At 40.0% G+C, this 17,403-nt stretch overlaps 1 protein-coding gene across 7 annotated transcripts in view; it reads right to left on the minus strand.

The window, feature by feature from the left end:
- Positions 1 to 17,403, minus strand: part of LRRFIP2 (LRR binding FLII interacting protein 2) — a 58,874-nt gene that overhangs the window by 41,196 nt on the left and 275 nt on the right. For 3 of the 7 annotated variants that reach the window (XM_027655928.1, XM_027655926.1, XM_027655930.1), the window contains exons 1-2: positions 16,825 to 17,018; positions 6,256 to 6,360 (exon numbers count right to left, since the gene is read on the minus strand). In XM_027655928.1, the coding sequence (XP_027511729.1) occupies positions 6,256 to 6,345 (90 nt within the window). In that variant the 5' untranslated portion in view covers positions 6,346 to 6,360; positions 16,825 to 17,018. Of the gene's footprint in view, positions 1 to 6,255; positions 6,361 to 16,824; positions 17,020 to 17,403 lie in introns of those variants that run through there. The other 4 variants (XM_027655927.1, XM_027655925.1, XM_027655931.1 and 1 more) reach the window with 3 other exon arrangements.

Below are 17,403 nucleotides of genomic sequence, written 5' to 3' on the forward strand. Positions count from 1 at the left end.
GTAAGTGGAAAAATTTTGCATTTGTTGACCATGGAATGATCTATTAAACACCTGGTCTACTGACAGATGACAGGACGCACCTATCTCAGAGGGGAAAAAGAGTTCTAGCACAGGAACTAGCAGGACTCATTGACAGAGCTTTGAACTAGCTTGGAAGGAGGAAAGGGACAAAACAAGGCTTGCCAGTGATGAGTCATGGGATGCTGTGCCAAAATTTGAGGAAACAAGCACTCATGGGATCCCTCAATCTGCTTCACAAAGTATTGGCTACAATGTACCACACCTGAAATGTTTCTACCCCAATGCACGCAGTGTGATGAACAAAGAAGAGGAGCTCAGAGCTTTAGCCCAGTCCCAGAGATTTGACATTGGCATAAGTAAAACCTGATGGGATGCAACCTGTGACTGGAGTGCCCTGTTGGATGGTTACAGGCTCTTCAGGAGCGATAGGCAGGGCAGAAGAGGGAGAGGTATGGCACTGTATGTAATAAAAGGGTTAGAATACATGGAACTCACAGTTGGCAATGGCACAGGATCAAGGGGCAAATAGTGCGGATGTCATTGTGGGAGTCTGCCACAGACCTCCCAGCCAGGATGATAATGCCAATTAATTATTCTTTAAGGAATTAAGGGACACTTCCAAGTCAACTGCCCTTGTCCTTATGGGGAACTTCAACTTGTCAGAAATTGAATGGGAGCATCACACAGCTGGTACAATCCAGGCCAGAAGATTCCTAAAAATCCTGAATGACAACTTTATAGAACAGGTCCCAAGAGAACTGACTCATAAAGATGCTCTCCTTGATCTACTGCTTGTCCACAGAGCAGATCTCGTGAGCAAAGTGGAGACTGGTCTTGGCCACAGCAACCATGAAGTGACGAAGTTTAAAATCTCCGTTGACAGGAAGAAAAATGTGAGCAAAACCACAGCTCTGGACATGAGGAGAGCAGACTTCAGGTTGTTCAGGGAATTAGTAAGGTCCCCCGGGGAAAATGTTTTTGCAGGTGCTGGGGTCTATCAGAGCTGGTCAGAGGGAAAGCGGGAGTAGACCTCTACCAAAACTACTGGAATCCGTTGATGGGTTGAGTCCATCTTCTCCCCCTGCCCTGAGGGACACTTTGGGTGAGAAATATGCTCTATGTGCATTAAATGCTGTTTTTAGGACTATTGCTTTTGCTTGTGCTTACTCCATAGCAAATTAATTAGATTGCTTCGTATCAGAGCTTGTGCTTGCTTAATATATGTATCAGTAGATTGCTTTAAAACATGTTTTTGCAGTAGACACTATCCCCGATAACCTTCAAACCTTATTAATCTATCACAATTTGTATTAATAAAAAGTGTTATTCCATAAACTGTTGAAGTGAGTCCTTGCAGTTGCCAGTGGCAGATAACACCTTGGCAGGACCCACTGAGGGGTCCTGGCTCTGTTGAGTTTCCCCTAACAAGGGAGGTCAAGGTACCCTCTGATCTTGTGAATCTGTTGGTCTCCTTACAAGATGCTGACAGACTGTTGGACACCAGGGTCTCATCCTTCCTGGGGGACTGAGGAGCAAAAATCTGAACTTCCACCTTTCATGTGACATCACCTAAACCCCAGTTATTAACAACTACTTAGAGTAATTTAGAAACCCATCGTTGCTTCTTCAATTTTTTTCATCTTTGTTTTTAAACACATACTCTATCACAACCTTTCGAAAACTATTTCTCTCAACTTTCAAGGATAACATGTAGGTCTTCAGTTAAATCAAAGATATTTACGGCAGGAAAGAAGGGAGAAAGGGAAGATGATCAGACTTTATTTTAATGTCTTCATAAAGATTGAGTCTGGAGTTTCTTCTTTCTGATGTGTTTTTTCTTAGTCTCTTCACAGCAACGACCAAGTTCTTACCCAGGTAAGCAGCATGGTAGTACATGGAATTGACATGATGTTTCCCTCCATGCCCAGCAAGGAGAAGCATAACATCTGTCTCCATAGTATAGACAGGCATCTTTTTCCTTTCCCTTGCCTGCAAGAAGAAATTCACTATAAAGCAACAGTATTTTATTTTTAATTTTCATACTCTGGAGAAGATGATTTAATAATTAGCTCAGATTCAGCACAAAAGCTTCATAAGGATAAAATATAGGCTATAATAAAACGTTATTCACCTCGGAAAAAATTAGAATTATTCTGTCATCATGGACTACAATACGTATAACTTGTTTCTCTCTCTGCCAAGTGTTATGCAGTGTTCAGAGTCCTGCAGTTTCCAACACAGGAGGCCTGATTGAGGAGTATTTTCCTTCTTCCACCAGATGGCGACGGTGAGGGCGCCGTCTGTCCCGTAGCACGGCACCAGGACACCCTGCCAGCTTGGGCCAAGCAGCGGGGTGAGCGTTTTACAAACGTTCACCGTATTTCTTATACATTGCTGCACACGGCAAGTTGAAGTTTATTTCATCATTGCTTATTAAAGCAAACATGAAAGAGTCCGCGCCCATGCCAGGGAGGCTGGAACTAGAAGATCTGTAAGGTCCCTTCCAATCCAAACCATTTTATCATCCCTCTCTTCTGCTGCTCATTTCTTCTGTATTCTCACTTCCATGCTTTTTACCCTCATCTCCTTACTGTCTCAAGGACCTGAGGCAACACCACCAATTATGTGCCCAAAGTATTTCTTATGCCATCTCAGAAATATCTCTTTTCCACTTATTTCCGATGTCCCTACTCCAGCTGCCTACAAAGCAAAGAATATAAACAACAAAATCTTATGTTCTAACATGACTTAAAGGTTTAAGATTCTTTATTTCTGATGTCTCTTATTCTTTTGCCATTTATTTTACACATTCATATATAGATTAGAAAATGTCTAGAATATCTTCTGTCATATAAAATATCCTTAACCACTATTAAAAACAAAAGCAAACTAAACGTTGAATTAATACTAAAGATCCCTTATTAAAAATAAATATTAAAAAAAAAAATCACCTAGCATCTAAAAAGGCAATATCTATGAGGGTGGGATTCTTCAAGGCTTTGCTTGTTTTCTTAAGAGAAGCTGAAGCTATATGCAGAGAAAAAAAGTATAGTGAGATTCAATAAGAAAAAGACTATGTTGTTAACTCTCTTTTTAAATTCGTGATCTAGCCTTCAACATTTAAAAACATTGAACTCTTAGCTTTTTCTACCATGGCAATTCAGTAACACGACATCTTTACCAAAGTAAGAACAACTGCACTCTACTCCAAGTCTGAGCAACTACAGAGTGAATTTTAAATCCAAATGAATCTTTCTCTCCCATGAGAAAACACCTCTTAGGAACTTCCAGGCTCCTGCTACACAGTGAAAATAGTCATGAGAACAGTTTCTGAAAAAAAAAAACCCCAAAACACTAAAATCAGAGACAAGGTTCTGTAAGATGGAAATCAAGTGAATGGTGTTGCAGTTGTCATCCACAAGCTCTAGTCCTCCGTCATCTTGTTACTTAGCCCTGAAGAATGGAAGGGTTACTGATGGAAGCACGGGGGAAAAAAAAAAGGCTATAAATGGTAAATCCTGGTTGTGCCTTCAAACTGTTGCTTATCAGGTTGAGAATGGTGAGGTGACAAGAGTCAGACTCTTCTCCCTACATTCATTGTATCTGAGCTTGAACCACGGTCAGTGTAAGAACACAGAAGTGACTGAAACCACTGTTCTGGCATATAAGGCTACTCTTGGAGAAAGAAGTTTCAGGTAATCATAAGAGATGCCTGGTGATGACAGGTTTCTGCTAAATATTTCAAATGAACACAGCTTGTCTGTAAATTACAAAGACAAGTTAAGCAGTGATGCACAACTCAGCTGAAGATATTCTGTACACAAAACAACTTAATGAGCAGAAAGCCCCCACAACAAATCCAAAGGAAGAACAGACCTTGAGATCATATCAGCTGTATCCAATGTAGATTGTGAACACAACCTTGAGAACACAAACCTCAGCTTTCATTTATCTAGTTATGCAGGAATCCTTTTTGATTAACAAATAAGAACATAATGTTGCCAGGAGCCTGAAGTTACACTAGACAATACTTATCTGTACTTCGGAAGGGTAGAATTTTCCACATGACATAAGAAACTGTCTTCTATGCCAGGTGGCTTTATTCTTTGTCAATCTGATAATGCTAACAGTTTCAGAATCCATTACATCAGCTAGAGAAAGAATCAGAAGATGGTATAAAGAACTCTATATTTTCAGAAGATAGGCCCTCTTTTTTCTTACAAGAGATCAGTTAGAGTATGTTTTCTTCAGAATAAGGTGGCTAATGCTACCAGTTCAATGACAACAGCTGCTGTTTGACAAGGGATGTGATGGCCAGCTTCTCCTATACTGATCCAGGGATTAGCAACCTGACAGTAGTATATGCTGTGTTAACACAATATTCATGATGTCCTAGAACTTTCACACTACTTTTAAACTGGACAATAATTTTGAATTAAGACTGTTAAAGTGAAACTTGGATATGGCAATAAAAAAGAAGAAATGGTGCTATATGCAGCTTTGAAAATGTCTACGTAATGACAACAAACCATTTTATTCTGAAATATATTGAATTTTCTTCTACCTAACAAGCCATGAAAGGTGATGCTCGAAATACAGAAAAATACTAGAGAAAAAATAATCCTAATGAGAAATCAGAAGGAACATTTAGACCAATTTAATTCAACTAGGTTTTAAGAATTATTACTAGACATAAACAGATAAAGATTATATGAAATACCTACCCTTTAAAAGACATGATCAGCATAAAAATTTTAGTTATCTTCAGCAGATTTAGATTAACCTCAAAATACTGAATAAGCTTTATGAGATTTTCAGCAATTTCCTTTTCCTGTTCATTTTTGACAGAAGAGAAGACAATATACCTTTAATTTCTGGAACAGACGTGCAACTCACATTATTTTAGTGAGATAACACTTATAGCTGTGAGTCTCAGGATTCATTTATTTTAGGACTAAGGGGGAACCCCCCTTGATTTTTGTTTAATTTACATGCATGCTCAGATTTTAATTGATGGGTTTAGTGACGTAAGAGAACAAAGCCCAACAGTAATTTTAAGTAAGATATTATTTATTACATCTTGTTATTGAGACCTCTTTTTCTAGGCTAAATGTCAAGTTGATGTTACTGTACTGGAACCATGCAAATACTCAAAGAATTAGTCCTTCTTTTTCATTAACTGTTTTCCCCAAAAACTGAGAAACAGAATTTGATGAGTGAGTGAGACCATGAATGATTCAGAGTGTTCCCCAGAACTTAGCTCGTAGAGCAAGACTTCCATTAGAAGTGATAGAAACATCACTTTCTGAAAAAAGTTAAGAGGTAAATTATTTTTTTTATTGGCAAAGCCTATCTTTTGCCTACAGTCTATGATGGATAAATTTGAAAATGCCCAAAGAAACCTTGTTTTCAAAGACTTATCACCTACCTGTTTTGCCTTACATGCACATATATAGACAGTTTACATTACAAAGGAAACTTGAATCTGCATTTTGCACTCATTTATGTCAACTAGGGTGAGTAGCCTTGTAGATAATGTAGCTCAAAGGTTCTGTATCCACTTGCATACAAACAGTACTAAGGCTTTTGTTCCCAAGACACAGCATTTCCTCCCAAAAAAGCTCTAGTCCAAACAGATCTCTATAAGACTAAATTCCAGTTCCCTTTTTCCTATGTCCGGAGGGAAAAAATTCCGCTTGGTATCAACTTCTTGTTAATTGAACTTTTCACTGGTTATCTGCAGCCATCTATTTTTCAGGTGGTGAAATTCTTGGTACAGTGTAATATTAGGCTTATTTCAAAAGCAACATGACTTGTCACATTTGAAATAGAATCTATTACAAATATATTTTAATAATGACTATTACTCGTTCAACACTAACACACTGTATTTACCGTCTTAGGCACACTACACACTGTAAGGATAAATGCGTAATTTTTTTTAGTTTTACACTTGAGATAGCAACTGCATTTTTCATTTATCTTTAAGCATGTAGAAATATCTTCTAAGTTTAAGCATGATGCTGTAAAGTTACATTAATCATACAATTACTACCTCACCGTGATGACATTTCAGTAAATGTGATTTTTTGACTGAAAATACTCTTAGGATGTATTAATTGTCATACTTTTGTCTAATTACACTTTTTAATGCACAGCTTAAAAAAACTTTCTGGATAATGAGATTGCTTTCATCTCTATTTCTGAATTTAAGACACTTTGAAATAAGCAAACCTCTCTGGCAATGTTACTCAGAGCTTCATCTTCTGCAGAAAACCTGTCCTTCACTGGAGTTCTCTTCCGTCCTGATCCAGGAGTTCCCATTTTTATTATCTGGATCTGTATTTGAAAACATAAACAGGACAAAGTTCAGTTTTCATTCAGATCTGGAATTAAAAACAAACAATCTACAGTCCAAAATGTCATAAGTTTTCCAATTCTTTAGCTACATAATACTGAAGAAACCTACATGCCATTGGCACATATTGGTAAAACTTTATCACAGTAACTTGTGGCAGCTTTATAGAACACCACTGCACCCTACAAGGTGCACACATAGCATTTTTCTACTCAAAAGAACCCATCAGTTTAACTACAGCTTCAAGGTCAGGCACAGCTGTCAACTCCCCTAGTTCAATAAGGAGACCTCTGTAGTCTATCACTTTGCATAACTCCTAAAAAGAAGTATCCTTTCAATTTATGGATGTGGAAAAAAACTATAAGCAACAAAGGGTTCAAGAATTAAATTTACATGATCATTAGAGTTCTCTCCAAAACAGCAAAGACAGATTCAGCTGACCAACTTTTTTAAGCATCCAAGCAGGTTAGATGGGGCTTATTTACATTTTAATACAACTGTTCTCATTCAGTTGATATTGAAGGAGAACTGCTGTCTTCTAAAGTAGAAGTTTTACCACAGTAGAAATAAAGACATTTTTATGCTAAAAACTCATTCTCTTGCATACCAAGTTTCACAGTTTGGGAAATGGAGAGAGCAACATGCTAGCATGGTGTACCCAGAATACAAAAAGTACCCTCTTAGTTTTCTTCCAGAAACCGCTTATCAATTGCAGGCATATAAAAGTCACCAACAAAACAAAACAGCCCATACAGCCACAAACAGAAAAATGTTACACACAAAAAAAAAAATCTCTATTAGTTTTTTTCAAATATCCTAAAGAAATTCTACTTCCAGACATCCAGGTCCTTCTCAATGTCAGACTAGAATTTGGTGGTAGTCCAGCTATTTCATATCAACAAGACAAGTATCCCACACAGGGCATGCGAAAACACCTTATTTAGAACAAAAATTTCTACCTGCAAATAGAACAGGTCTAGAAGGGAACTACTACTGGCTAGCCTTTTGAAACTGAACTGGTACAAGAACTACCTTTCATACTGGGTCTAACCAGCAAAGATTCAGTAATTGATTACAGTTGATTCAAAGGGGAAGGAGGAAAAAATAATAATATGACAGGTGTTTTTGTACAAGGAGAGTTTTTATTATTTTTATGAAGCCATCACAAAGCCAAAATACACTGGAGTACTTTCTGGCACTCAAAGATACCAAGTAGCATCACAGTACTTTTTTTTTTTTGATATATTTTAACTTCGACGCCTTTTTTGTCCCCCTTTACCTTTATGCTGTTAGTCCTCTCTTTTCCTTGCAGGCAAGAAGATTTTTATTCTGCTTCAAATTTTACAGGTATTTTACTATTCTTCATGTGCTCAGATGAGGCAAATAGAATATATGCTGCTGAGAAAAAAAGACAGCAAAGACTTGAAACTGATTGTCTCCTACCATGAGACAACTACCTGGATGGATGAGTGGAGAGCAGCAGATATTGTCTACCTTGAATTTTAACAAGGCTTTTGACACTGTCTTTCACAGTATCCTCACAGGCAAACTCAAGCAGTGTGGACTGGATGAGTAGACAGCACGGTAGACTGAGAACTGACCGAACAGCAGATTCCAGAGGGTCATAATCAGCACAGTGTCTAGTTGGAGGCCTGTCACTAGTGGCATCCCCCAGGGTTCTATACTGGGCCCAGTATTGTTTAACTGTTCATCAGTGATGAAGGGACAGATGCCTCCTCAGTAAGTTTGTTGACACAAAGCTGGGAGGAGTGGCTAATAACCTAGAGGGCTGTGCTGTCCTTCAGAAGGACATTGACAAACTGGAGAGATGGGCAGCATGAAACCTTTTGAAATTCAATGAAGTACAGGGTCCTGCACCTGGGGAAGAATTACCCCATGCACCAGTATGGCCTGGGGGCCAACCTGCTGGAAAGTAGCTCTGTGGAAAAGGGTCTGGTGGTCCTGGTGGAAAACAAGCTGTCTATGAGCCAGCAGTTTGTCCTGGTGGCCAAGAACACCAATGGTAGCATGAGGTGCACTAGGAAAAGCATTGCCAGCAGTCATGGCAGGTGATCCTGATCCTCTGCTCTGCCCTGGGGAGGCCGCATCTGCAGTGCTGTGTCCAATTCTGGGTTTCTCAGGACAAGAGAGACATGGAGCTCCTGGAGAGGGTCCAGTAGAGGACAACAAAGATGATTAGGGGAGTGGAGCATCTCTCATGATGAAAGGTTGAGGGAACTGGGCCTGTTCAGCCTTGAGAAGAGACGACTCAGAGGGGACCTCAACAATATATATCAGTATCAGGAAGGGTGTCAAGAGAAAGGATCCAGGCTCTTCTCAGTAGTGTTGAGCAACAGGACAAGAGGCAATAGGCAGAAACTGACACACAGGAAGTGCCACCTGAACACAAGGAAGGTGGAACCCCTTACTCTGTGGGTGACCATGCACTAGAACAGACTGCCCAGAGAGGTTGTGGAGTTTCTCTTCCAGAAATACTCAAGAACTGTGTCTGGACACAACACTGTGCAATGTGCTTTAGGACAGCCCTGCTTGAGCAGGGAGGTTGGACCAGACGACTCTCTGTGTTCCCTTCCAATTTTATCCATTCTGTGGTACTGTGAAACTACATGTCCCCCTTCTTAAAAGCCAGTATCTGCACAGGCCAGATAAAACAATTATACAATAATCCTATTAATTTCCAGACGCTATTCTGTGATCAATACTGCAAGTGCAAAAGAACTCCTTTCTATTAAGATCTTAAAGGAGAGCTTGCAGTGTTTGCAGATAAATAACAGGGGAATAAAACTACAGTACCTTAATGGGTCACAGAAGATACAGTTCTATTGTCCAGTAAGGAACACACTCCTGATGGGGCAGAGTGAACATAAGTACACCCCTGGATTCCATCCATTCTTTCCTAGGCTGCTCATTCATTTAGCTGTGCAAAGTGTTTGGATAAAATACAGACATTCAGATCAATATACAGGACTCATCTGCTAGGGAGTGTTTTTAACACCTGTCCGTGACTCATGGTTCAACTTATTTGTTACTCTTCCACAACATGACTTTGTTATTGTTGTTTGTTTTGGCTTTAATTCTGGTATTAGGTACCAGCACACTTATCAGAGATTATGAAGGGTCTTAGAAGTAGGATAGCAGAGCTCCAAATCAGGGGAAACTCTGGGATAAGGCCCGGCATGATTATTGCCACTGTTAATCCATTTGATAAGAGTTTGTATTTTTAGTCTTACAAACAAGCAAGCAAACATGTTTTGTACTCAGGTTAATTTAGATAAATACATGCAGAAGCAGTTTGTAGATCTCTGGGGTAAAGGTTTAAGCTCAGGGCTACAGATTGCTGTCCACATTCAGAATAAATGTCTCAAAAAAATCTGCATCTTTTTTCACAAACTCTTATTGGCTGACTTCCGATATTAAAAGCAGATAGGGCCCAAACTAGAAGTCACACCAACACAGTATAATACTCCCCCTACTACAGAAGGCTTTGACAAGGTTACACATTAGCCACAAGAAAAATAATAAAATTGGTATTACAACAGATCAGTTCATGTAAGAACAGAACTACAACCTATCTATAGAAAGTCACTAAGCATGAAATGAAATTATTTTAATTTGTACATTAAGGGCCATATTTCTTAAGTATTTACCACATAAGCAAAAACCGTAGAATAACTGCACATATCATAGACTTGAACTGCATTTGTTCACATCCTTTAAACAACATACCATTTCTAACAGGCACCTAACTTTGGTTTATTAATTCAGTGAAATGCTCTTAGCTGGCAGACTTGGGGAATCCAATGAGTATAGCTATTTTTAGTATAGCTATGTTCAGATTAACAGTCAGTACTAATTTATAGACATAGAGTAGTAAATTCATAAAAATTACATGCTGATGCTTTAAATAAGCAAAACACACTTCATCCCAGTCTCGCAGTGGATTAAGTGTGACAGTCACTGCCGAGGAAGGGAAGTGTCATCCTTGTCAGCCATCTGCCATGCTTCTTACTTAGAATGAGCACAGAACTCTGACTGAGCCCAAACACAAGAGGGAGCAGGAACAGATTACCCAGAAGGTATAGAGAGATTTTGCCTTTGCCTACAAGGAGGAGTTAGGAAAGGAATTTGGAAAGCCAAAGCTCAGCTGAAGTCAAAACAGGCAAAGGCTGATAAGGACAAAGAGAAAGGCTACTCTAAGAACACTGGGAACCTATGAAAGACTAAGCAACCTGTAGGGCCCCTGCTTGGTGGCTTGTAAGGCCCATCCTTGGCAAAATGGTCTGGATAACAACAAACGTGAAGATGGGAGTTTTTGTGTGTGTGAATCAAATAAGCAAAATTGTCTGACAAGGTATTGGCCCAAAACTGGTCACACTGAAGAACAAGAGGATCACCAGTTATACTAAACAGTAAGCAGGAAATTAGAAAGAAGTATTTGAAATAAAGGATTCCTCTTGAAAATATATATAAAATCAAAATAAAATTGAAAGTCTGTACCAGTGTGAGAAACCTTGGAAAGGTAACAGCATCAGTCAAAAACTGTTTTGATGCTGCCAGAAGTCACCCCACTGACTGTATCATACTATCTGTTCAGGCCAGACAGTACAGCATCCCTCCTGGAGGATCCAAGTTCCTGCTCTCCAGCTAGCAGATGGTCAGTACAGGGAGAGTCAGTACACACCTTAAGTGCATGAATGTGAGCTTGTAAGGTACGCTCTCACTGGCACAGGTATTAGGGTATAGCACAGTATACACTAGAGAATAGTAAAGGAACATGCAAATCTAGAGTGTTGATATATCCAATTGTAATCATGTACAAATAGGGGACTCTGGAGTTGAAGAACAGAGAACAGCTAAACACTGGCCTATAGAGGCTGTGAAAAGTGTCCATACCTGAAGACAGCAAAAACTTAACTAGACAAGGCTCTGAAAAAAGAGTTTTAATTGACCACACTTTGGGCAATGGGTGACCTCCAGAGATTTCTTCCAAAAGAAAATATATGATTCTATAGTTATTATTGCTGTCAACTTTGAAATTTAACCTCAGTATAAACCTTCTTTAATAAGATGCTTAATATTTCTGTACGGGTCTTGACACCATTTCTTCCATTACATGTAACTTTTAATTAGGCTGATATATGTCAGAGTATTTCTTGTTATACAGTTCACTACTACAGAAATCTAAACCTATTGCTAATACACTAATTAGTCTAATACTGTACATATAATGATGTTACTTCTTGGAAAAATACAAGATATCAATACTTCATATGCTCGTAGAAATATTTCTGAGATGCTTCACTTCCATAACTTTCTAATTACAGGAAAAATTATTTTGCTGCATGTGATAAAGAATTTAATACGTTCTGTAACATTAGAATTCTCACAAAAAATAGCTAAAGAGAACCCCAAACCACAACCAAAGAACAGCTTGCTATTATCTTTTATCATTCAGGTAAGTCAATATAAAAGGAAAGAACATTATAATATCTGCTGCATTTACAGTTCAGAATTCTCGAGTCACATCTATTACTTGCTTAATTCTTACTATAGGCAGGTAACCCTGTATTACACAATGGATGAAATGACATCCTGTTATATTTCATTCCAGAACACTGAAGTGTCTGAAGTCTCCAAACAAATCAGAATACCTGTGAGGAAATCTCTCAAATTCCCTCTAGTTTGTCTTCACTTCAGGCATATATAAATCTTAACTCTTCCCAAAGTCTTCGCTGTCTACTTGTCTTCCTATTACCTTTTGAGTTCTCTTTGTTTCTTTCTTGCTTCCTAGAAAAAAAGCGTGACCCATCTTACACTAAAAAAAAAGCTACACTATAATTTAAAGGCCTATCACTCACCACCTTCAATGGCACCACCTGTTCTAAATGCCTGGGTGTTTGCCAGCATACTTGGCATTGCATACATACAAGGCATCCAGATACTATAGTGTGAACAGGCTATAAATAACAGACCAAAATTCTCCTTTTCTCTTTCAACCAAGACTACAAGATAATTAAAATTCACCTGTGTAGACACAATCTCTATATATTCAACAATAGAAAAGAACAACCCTTCTCTACAACCACTGTCTGTTAGAACTAGAATCTGAATCAAGGTTATTTGGACAAGTAAGGTTAGAAACATTAATACATAAGGAGGATAAATGTAAGAAGCATGAGGAAGAAAAACCCCATTCCTCACCTGAAAAAGCAATCACAGATTACTGATAAATCACAAACAGTAGTAACTCATTTTGATTTTTGTCAGTTCCACAAATATTAAACATACTGAAAAAAATACTTGTGCAATACATACACAAAAGCTTTGTCAAACACCTAACTAAAAAGAAAGCACTAAGAAGCAGTAGTACTGTGCAATGATGATGAAATTAAAGATCTACATATACTTCTTAAGTTAACTGAACACTTGCTCTTTACTTCAAGAAATGAATACTGCTGATAAGTGAAGGTATGGAAGCTACCATACTCGCAATTAAAGCTAAGTTCTAAAAGTTAATGTGCTCAGAAGAACAGCAGAAAACCCAACCCAGTAATTTTAAACAACTGTCTCATAAAACTGCAGCTCTAGCAACACAAAGCTACAAAAAAGCCAAAAGTATTAGTACTACAAAACAGCAGAAGCTGCATTCATATTTAAGAAGGGACATAAAGAATCATACTGGAAATCACAATCTTGTTTGATTGATTTTTCAGTGCTTTGTCAAAGCAAGCTCTAAAGGAGACAAAGCAAATGGACATAGAATAAAAACTTTACACGAGTTAAAATTATGTAAGATGGGCACAAGTCTTTCTCAGAAGAAAGACCCTACACAAGGGTGCTCTCTTTGCAATTAGTATGCCTGCTCATGGGTCCAAAAGCACCTGAGAAAGAAAAAGGGCTGTATGATCACAGGGTGACCATGACTCAACAAAGGGGTGTGTAGGGAGTGAGAGAGAAATAGACTGGGGTTTAATGCAATAGTTTTAAGGACTCATTAAGAATTTTCATTCAGAATAATATTAACTGAAACCAAACTATTGCAAAAAAGCTGTTACTATGAGTTAAAGAGTCTAATATGAAAGGGAAAAAACAAAGACTGAGAAAAGCATATAATTACAATGTGCCAAAAGATTACACTGCTTACCATTATGTTGAAGGCAAAGTTATTCCAGTTGATGAAGAGTGTTTCCATTTTAAAGAAACTGCTTGTCTCTAATCATGGCCCACTTCAGAAACCCTTGGCACAAAGTTTCTGCGCTGAGTGGACAAGCTCATGTCAGCTTTTTCAGGAAAAAATATACCTTCGATGCAGTATATATGCCATTTTAAAATCTGAGAAATACAATTTCTTAAAAGTTCATGGTGGTTTTTTTAGTAATAGAATTACAATTTCTTAGAGGGAGATGAAATCTCTCAGTTTGTTGGTGTTATGAAGCTATAGAGGAACAGGAAGTGACCAGTTAAGACAATCAAAAAGCCATTATGCAGTTTGCAAGAGTCTGCAAGTGCCTGATGAATCCATAAAATGTAACGGTGCCTGGTTAGCGCTGGCAAACTTAAAGCAATGCAAGACAGTAAATGTACCAAGGTATCCTACAGCCCTGTAGATGAGACATCTACAGATCCACCAAGCTATCTTTGCTGACCTTCCTCAGTCTTTGCCAATTACCAAAATTCCTAGACAACATCATGCAGTGATGCAGCGTCAAGTGGTGGCACTTATTTTATGAAGTATGAGTTCTCCACCAGTCAGTTGCCAACAGCTGCACAAAATAAAACATTACATAGAGGATATTATTATCAGTGACACGAAGAATCTGCAAAGCTCTCATAATGGTCATTCACCAAAGGATCTCTCAGGAACAATGTAAATCATATGCAGGCTTCAGAGAAGCAGTGTAACACAGCTGGACTTTTCTAGAATCAGTGTTACCATACATGCTGAAGATACAAGAACAAACTAAGAATTCAAATGCAATTCTAAAACATAAGGAAACGACAATACTATAATCAGCACCACAAAAAATTATGAAAATGTATAATAAAAAATAAACCACAAGATTCTTCCAGAAGTGTTTATTCTAAAATGAAACCACCGTCATTTTTACACTGTTAACTTTTTCAAAATGAGCATACTTTCTGTCACTTTGCAAAAGAATGAATTGTTGCTCATTAAAAACCAAAACAGTGCTACTATATTGAGGCTCCATATTTTTTAATGAAACAAATAGAAAGCCCCATGGTAACAACCCACATTCTGTAACAAGCTACAACTATTTAAAATATTTTTCTATTACCAATTTAATACACTCCTACACTCTTTTCTACTAGTGATACAGTTACAGTACAACAAAGAAAAGCTACCGAAGCAAGAGGAAGAGATTGTCCTGGGTACCCCTTAGATGAAACAGCAGTTGGAGAAAGCTCTTATCAGTTGCCATCATTTCTGCCGTGGTGGCGGACTGGTAGGCTTAGAAACACTTGTTCTCACTTGGCCCTTTGATAGGCACCCCTTCACCTCTTCTGTAGAAGCACGTCTAACTCTGCTAGCCTAACTCAAGAAAATGTGAACTTTATCATCTTCACAAGCAGACAAGCACTATTTACATAAACTCTATTTATTTACATAAAATTTTTGAAGGACGTGCAATAATCACAGAATGCCCATTACCTACATTTACATGTTACCTAGTTTCCAGATATTACGATAATAAAATTGGATTACTTTCTCAGAAAGCAGTTCTAATCATTTTCTGTAACGCTACTGGACTGTACTTATGACTACCACCACACACCTTCACATTAGGATCTTGTAAACACAAACAGCAACATAGTATCAAATCCATTATTTGTTTCTAATCCTCTGCTGACGTTATATACCAGAGGTATTCAATTATATATGATACTGATCTAGGTTTTTTGGATATATGCACTGACAGCTTGTGCACTGCGCGAAAGTCTAGGTCTTAATATGCTCTACAGATCCCCACTACATGGAGTCAAATATAAACAGCACTTTCTAAAAGTTCACATGTGTTGAAGTACTATGCCATCTTCTGAGACAATGAGACCCTGAGAAAAAAAACCCAACACGACAACCCCCAAATCCTTTGGTGTCAGTTCACAAGAAGTAGCGATGTTTAGGGCAACAAACTTACACCTGACACATTGCACACAACTGTCTTCTATTCACAAGTTTCAGATGCAGCCAAGAATTCAGTTCAGGTAAAACTGACTTCACAGCAAGGTAAACATCTCCAAACCCAAGTAACAGGAAACAACAGTAAAAGTATGTCATGTACGTCAAACAATTTCGTACTGCTAAAGCACCTTTCATCTATTCTTACATTATCACTAAGCAATTATATTAACCAAGGAAGCAGATGTACATTAAGAAGATAACTGTTTCTGGGTCCCAATATATTTAATTACCTCGCTTTACAATCAAGACACAATGAATGTTTAAAGAACGAACAAGCACTGATTTAATCTTACAGGAAATTTGTAAGAAGCCCCCCCATCTCCATAGATATATGCTAACATCGACACTTTAAAGGGATAAAAATGATCCTAGATATTCCTCATTTCAAGCCAAAAAATGTACGTCTCTCTAAAATGAGCGAGTGACCGAGTAGATCATACAAATTCAACGCAGTACCGCTTCTTCTACAAAATGTTTTTATTATCAGTGAAATACATAACACTGCCCTTCAAAGCGTCACGCTAGGATTCAAGCCGGTAATCACTTAAAACACATGGAGCAGAACACAGTTCAGAGCTGTTTTCGGGCTCCTTCCAAAGGCACGAACGTGCCCATCTCTCTTATCATCATCAACAGCCTCTTTACAATTATAGCAACAAGGTATACTAAGAATAAAGAAACGTGCTCCGAAATAAATAAATCCCAAATGCCTAAGCATTAGCAAGCCTGACTGACTTCTACCGCAGCCCGCCGCAGCGGGGGCACGCCCTACTGCTCTGGGAACAGCGAAGTGGTGGTAACGTGCTCCGAGGAACTGCGAAAGGCACCGAAATAAACACAGCGGAGATTTCAGCACATCTTTCTTTCTCCCTCTCTGCCTCATTCTGCCGTTTCCACTCAGCCCCGAGGACCGCAAGGCATATCCCCGCGGGCCAGGAGGAAGGATCGCTCCCGCCGGAAGGGCTCGGACCGGGCCCGGCTTCCTCCGGCCCGCCCGCAATAGGTCTAATCGCGGCCACACGGAAGGAGCGCACACCACCGCCCCAAGCCATCGCTTCCCTTTCAGCTCACCGGTCTGACCAGGCAGTTCCGGATGAGCCGCTCCTCTAAACCCGAAGAACTGGGTTCCTACACCGCTTCGCCGCTCGGGTTTCTGTGTCTGGGACACCCTTCCTGCCCCTAGCCCTCGCCCGCTCCTTGCCTGGGCCCCAGAAAGCCTTACCTGCGGGCCAGCCTGCCGCAGCACCGGGACGCCTCAGTACGGAGGGGGAGTTTTTCACTCTGCCCTCCACCGCTTCCACGGGTGCGAGGGGCTCGTGGGTCCCGGAATCGGCTCAGGCTCCTTCCTTCCCTCACTCCCCACGCCCAGAGACCGGACCACGGTGCCCGCCAGACACGGACCTTCCAGCTGCTACCTCGCTTCACCCTTTCCACCGCCCCCTCCCGCCCCTTCCCCGTGAGGGGCTGCAGGAACCGGAGCTGTTGGCACAGACAAGCTGCACCGCTCCAGGCCGCCCCCCCTCTTCCCCGCCCCGCGCTCTTGCCTCCTCCCCTTCAGAGCCTGGCGCTTACAGCCACACCGAGAACTCGGGTGAGAGACTGCGGTGAAATTCAAACCACCCGCAGGGCCCTGCGGAAGGAGGAAGGGGCCGGCGCTGAGGGGAGGGAGGGGAGGGAGGGGAGCGAGGGAGGCACCGCGACCACGCCAGCAGCGGCACCCGGGCACTGCCCGGCCCCGCGCACAGGCCGGCAGGCTGACCGCGCAGGCGCTGCGGACGGAGGGGCGAGAGGGCGTTGCGGC

This window comes from Corapipo altera, unplaced genomic scaffold (assembly GCF_003945725.1).
Source record: "Corapipo altera isolate COAL_440 unplaced genomic scaffold, ASM394572v1 59, whole genome shotgun sequence".
NCBI classification, from domain to species: domain Eukaryota; kingdom Metazoa; phylum Chordata; class Aves; order Passeriformes; family Pipridae; genus Corapipo; species Corapipo altera.